We start from the raw sequence: 5673 nt of genomic DNA, 5'->3' as shown, positions 1-5673 counted from the left end.
AAAGCCTCTAGGCAGCCAGCGTCTCGTCATACTGCCCAGACGCTCACAGCTATCTCATCTCCTGCCAAAAGCTTCAGCCCGCTCTTACCCTCACGTCCGAGTGTGTATCTTAAATCCTGTGATTCCATGTGTACATTCAGGCAACACAGTCATCACCAGCCATGGGATTAATTAAGGTTACGTTAATTAACCTTAATTAATTAAGCCATACACAGCTCAGACAGAGCTGAGTGCATTGTCCATCATGGAGTCACGGAATGGTTCAGGTTGAAGGGACCTTTAAAGCTCATCCAGTTCAACTCCCTGCAGCGAGCAGGGACATCTGCACCCAGAGCAGGTTGCTCAGAATCTCATATAAAAAGATCTGAAATACTTTTAAATATACCACAGCCCCTTCTCAAAAGCAGAAGCAGCAGCTATCTTGGAGAGCAGCCACTAGCAAAACCACAGCGTCCATTTTCAGCTGCAGAATACACCATTTCCTCCTCTGATCGTCGTACGCGTCCTCTAAAGGTGAGCGTTTATGGGACTTCCGAGCTGTTCCATGGCTCGCTTCCTAAAGAAGATGGCCTCAGACTCCCAGTTTCGCACACCAGTTCTCAAGTGCACTGCCTCTTCCTCCTTTGTTTTACACTAACTGGTTAGTGAAATGCATGTGCCAGTGGTCCCAGAGAATCACTCTGGGTACCAGGTATAGCTGGCCATTACCTCTCAGCTGCTGCACGAGCCAGATCTTTCCAGAACTGCATCCTCTCTAAACCTGCTACAGGTCCTTGCAAGCACTCAATCTTCTTTTGCTCCACTATCACTCTTGTTCCCTCCTCCATGCGCTTCAGTTTCAGCCTAGAGAGCAGAAAAGCTGGTGGAAAAATTAAGCATTACTTCCATTTTCTATGTCAGCATGGAAAAAGAGGAAAATCCACAACCCGCCACCTACACCAGCTGAAGTGGAAGGCCGTGTCTGCACCAGTGTGATGCGCAACCGTTTAGCCCACATATGCCTAGATGCTTTTTAGAGGGATAGAATAAAATATGCACCGTGTCAGAAAGATTAGAAACAAGCCCATGGTTCAAGACAGAGCTTACTTTAGAATGAAGTAAGCCACTCTCACCTGCACCGCTGTCAGCTGGAGCACAACCAACCTAAACATTCATGGCAAGCATTGTACCTACAGGGCAGGAGGATAAGCAACAGGTACGACAGTCCAGAGTTCTTCCAGGCGAATCTACAGTGCTAACTAGATTCCACCTCCAGAAATGCTGTTAGTTGGTCTGTCTAGGTCTCAGGAAACCAGGATTTTCGCCTCAGGACAGCTGTCAAGGACAAGTAAAAGCCACGCAATCTTTATGTCGTTAGTTGGCTATGTGAGAAGGTCTCCAGTCGTGACACTCTGGGCGGTAATTTCCTGCATAGACACATACATGCTACCAATCCAGACCACTCACCCACACTCAGGGTATTTACTATACAGAGACATTTTTGACACATTGAAGCAGCAGCGGAAGAAAAGAGGTTTGCTGGTTTTGCTGTGTGGTAAGTGCAAAAGACACAGGAGCATGGATTAGACTGAAATCTTTTATTGAAACTTGTCAAAATCCAGTCAGGCACATGACTTATCCCTTCCGCTAAGGCCTGTCATTCTGCGTGGCACAGAAAAATGCATCTCAACAAGTTGAAACAAACGACTAAATTAGTGAAGTTAAGGCACTTGGTACGTGTGTTAATTTAGAAAAATTGCATAAGAATAACATTCTACTTTGAATGATAAGGTCCTTTCCCAGATTCAATCTAAAGCATCCAAATTCTGCAACCCTCTGAGACCAGGGAGAGGCAGAAGCAGCAGACAGATGCCTCATCGTATTTTTGCCTGACTACTACCTCCAAGGCCACCACAGCCTACGGAAGGAAATACTACCCAGGCTGCGGAGGCTCCCTGTAGGGCAGGAGCGGAACCTCACAGCAGCCCGGGCTGAGGCACAATGTCTGCCACGCGAGAATCCTTAAGGCAAAGCATCTTTGTGACATGAGGACAAAAAGCATATGCACTCAATTGCACAGCTAAGAAATCTTTCCTGGGGTAACAACATTTAGATGAGATATCGCTGCCCACTCCCACATCCTCCCCAAGGATAAAAACTTGGGGAAAATAAATGGAGAATGCAAGAACTTAGGTAGTGACTAAAAATCTGATACCTCTTAGTTTGTCAGGGCTCTGAGCAGTAACTGGAAGCCAGTTAGCAACCTTAAATTCGTGCTGCAGGTAGCCAGTTACCTTTGTAGTTTTGGTTCATATTTCTGAGTGTGAGTGTTGGTTGGTGTAAGATTTTTTTTTTTTTTGTTCTAAGCCAATGTTTACAACTTGGATGTTGCAGTTCCAGCATTCAGCAAATGAATTTTTTAATGAAAACTGAATTAACTCAGTTCTCAGTGTTGAAAATGCCCACTTCATCTGTGAAACAACCTCTTGCATCATGTGGTAGGTAAATACTCTTCTCAAAAATGAGATACAGCTCTAGGCTATGCACATTCCACACTGGAATTTGGAGTATGCTCCAAGGGTTGCACACAGACTGAAGGAAAGGATTTCCAGGTACACAAAGATGTCTTCTCAACCACAAAAAAAGGCACAACCGAGCAGCTGCTGTCACGAACCAAAAATAAAGGGATAAATATTGGAGGGACAAAGAACCATATGGAAAAGAGATTATCTGATTGAATTGAAAGAACTGTTTCTAGTTAGTCTACTGAAATGTAGTTCAAAGCATTAGGTTCTGAATTTTACTAGAAGTACAGTTGTTTAAGAAGATGTAAAGCTTATGAGAAAAGATTGCATCTTAATACTCTGTGTCCTTCACAGCAAATTGCTTGTTATATTTAAGGCACTCCATGTCGTCTTTGGTTCAGTGTTTAACTATCTCATTCTGTGTAAAGAGAGGTAGCATGAACCACACGTATTTAGCTCTTCTGTTCCATTAGACACAGTTTCAGAGTCGCCACCTTTCTGATGTTATAGGTTCTGGAATCCTTTAAGTCATCAGGAAACTGCAGGAACAAAATAACAAACATTAACTTTATAATAAACAACCACGTTTTAGCTACAAGAATTAGCAGAAGTACGTAAGTCCAGAAAAAAAGCAGCCAGCTATTAAACAGGGAATAAGTTCAGCTCCCTTCTGGTCTTGACAAAGCCTTTATGCAACAACAGGTTTTATTATTTAGGTATTTTTTAATAAGAACTGACTTCCAGTAAGAACTGACTTCTCATAGAAAGGGGATATTTGCCTACGGGATTAACCTTCCAGACAAATTAAACTCTTCGCAGAAGCTGAGAAGGTTAGAAACTGATCCCTCAACACGTATTTATTCCTTCAAAATGCATAAAAAAAAAAAATCACGAGATCTATACTGACGACATATATATTAATAGCTCTTTACAGAAGCAATCCCAAAAAGGTCTTTAGAGCATCAGCCATCCTCCTTGATCTCACAAATAAGGATTAATAATCAAAATGCATTAATATGGAGAAAAAGTAAAAAAAAAAACCACTTGTTTTCAGTATAAATTGGCTGAGGTACCACTATGAAAATGGCAATATTTTATAATCTGTGATGGCACGAAAAGGAGAGTGCCACAAGCTTTCCTTTGACCAGACTGAAAAAATCGCGATATCCAAATACCTGGTGATTTTATGGACCAACAGTGCCACTCTCCGAGAATCAAGTGGTGCATTTTTAAAACAGTATTTCCCACCGAATTACCTTCCAGAAAACCGGCCCTTTGCCTCGTTCGTGTGCACCCACCTCTCCGCAGAAGCCTATGCACAGCTGTAGCTGTGTTGCCATGCACAGGAGAACACCGTACCTGTATGGGTAGCCGTGGTACTTAGATCTGAAGACAGACAGCAACCAGCTGAAGAACAAGACCACCAAGCCAATGCCGGCAATACACATAACTGCAGAGACAGAGAGAAGATTCTGGAATGCAGTGACTGGGGTTTTCAAAGGCATTCTGTACTAGTTACAGATTCGCTCAGATGACACGTTTGCTACTAGAGTCACTGAGAACTATTAACACTTTAACTGTTAAAGAAAATTAACACTAATTTTCTTTCAAATTTCTACGGGAAATCAATTTTACACCATGGCTTTAAGAGTAACGAAGTCCCTTCTCCCTTACCAGCAAAATGCTGCAAAGCATCTTTCGGTCCCCCCGTTTCCCAGGAGTGCTCTGAGTTTACCTTGCAGTTCACTCAGCAACTCCAAATGCTTCTGAAAAACCGACTGATTCACTTCTGCTCAGAGGTGGTAAGTGCACAGAACCCCACAGTGCACAGGCACTGCCATTAGACTGCATCAAAAATCTTCACTGAATATGCCTCCTTCGAGAGAGAAGAGGATTAGTACTTACTTTTTCTTTTCCCCACGTCCATGTCAGAAGTGGCTGCTTCGTGGAGGAGGACCATTCCTAAAGTAACGCCACCATCTACAAACGCTGTTTAAGGCTAAATCAACGAAATGCCATAGGCTTAACAGAGTACAGTCATTCCTGATCTTGCACGTTCAGCTCCCAAACTGTACCTGGGGCATTAAAACTCCCTGAAACAGTGAGAGACTTCCCAGCCAAACCAGCAACTGCAGTGGGAAGCAACTGACATTCATAATGTCAACTTCTAAGAGAGAATAAATAAAGTTTAAAATATAAACTCGAAAGTATAACAGGTCTTGGCAAAAACTAGAAACATGCTTTTATTATCTTGGCTTGTAATGAAACAGCATTCCTTTCCAGAGAGCTCGGTCTGCTCCTGCTACTGTCCTACTCCACTGGAAAATCCCCGAAACACTTACACTTGTGCATTGTACTCCACTAACAGAATGAATAAAACGCATGCACTATTTAATCTAACGGGATATTGTTCAAGTAGCAACATTTCAGTCTTCTCTAATTCTTGAAGAAAAGCTTGTAAAATTAAGGAAACAAAGACTGAATTTGACTGAGTGCATCAGAAGTAGAGTAACAATTAAAAAAAATCCAAAATCCCTCTCCATAAAACCAATACACAGCAAAACAGTAAAGTTCTTTTAACTTTAAACATCAATTACTTTGTTGTTTCGTTACAAAAAACCCAACACACCACTTGCTGAAACTGGAATTTTGAATAGATCGATGAAGAAAAGGTATAAAACAGCGGAAGCCATCCTGCTAAAGAACACTGCTATTGCACCAGAGGAGACTTATTCGGCACTGTCGAGCAGTGAGGAGGACAGACACTTTGAATGCAGTTTTGAAGCGATGTGCCTGCTGTAAGGCTGCTATCCTGTGTATTTGTCTACTCTAAAGTAGAAACAACTTGAGACTGTGAGGCAGCAAGAAAGAAAATACTAAATCAAATAAAAAATCCTGGATAAAAGAACGCACAAGCTGACACAGGTGACGAGACCAGGAAGAAAAGCTTGAGTCAGAAGGGACTGCAGTTACAGATCACGATTAAAAACATACATGTGGGAACAGCAGAAAAGAACATGGAAATTAGAGTATTCGTATGACTCCAAAGAAACATTTTTTACAAACCTCTCAACCTGCAAGTTTCCCCCTGCCTTTCTTAATGGCCTAATACTGGCATGGAAAAATCCGGAATCGTTAGCATGAATGAGTGCTAATATTAAAGGGAAAG

General features: G+C 42.2%; 1 protein-coding gene across 1 annotated transcript in view; it reads right to left on the bottom strand.

Moving 5' to 3' along the window:
- Positions 1–2793: 2793 nt before the first annotated feature.
- Positions 2794–5673, bottom strand: part of MAGT1 (magnesium transporter 1) — an 8499-nt gene continuing 5619 nt past the window's right edge. Inside the window, exons 7-9 of the mRNA XM_010143946.1 lie at positions 4410–4484; positions 3864–3954; positions 2794–3043 (exon numbers count right to left, since the gene is read on the bottom strand). Of these exons, the coding sequence (XP_010142248.1) occupies positions 3028–3043; positions 3864–3954; positions 4410–4484 (182 nt within the window). The 3' untranslated portion in view covers positions 2794–3027. The remainder of the gene's footprint in view (positions 3044–3863; positions 3955–4409; positions 4485–5673) is intronic.

The sequence above is a fragment of the Buceros rhinoceros genome, unplaced genomic scaffold (assembly GCF_000710305.1).
Source record: "Buceros rhinoceros silvestris isolate BGI_N320 unplaced genomic scaffold, ASM71030v1 scaffold859, whole genome shotgun sequence".
Taxonomy (NCBI): domain Eukaryota; kingdom Metazoa; phylum Chordata; class Aves; order Bucerotiformes; family Bucerotidae; genus Buceros; species Buceros rhinoceros.
This window is presented reverse-complemented; position numbering and strand designations above follow the sequence as displayed.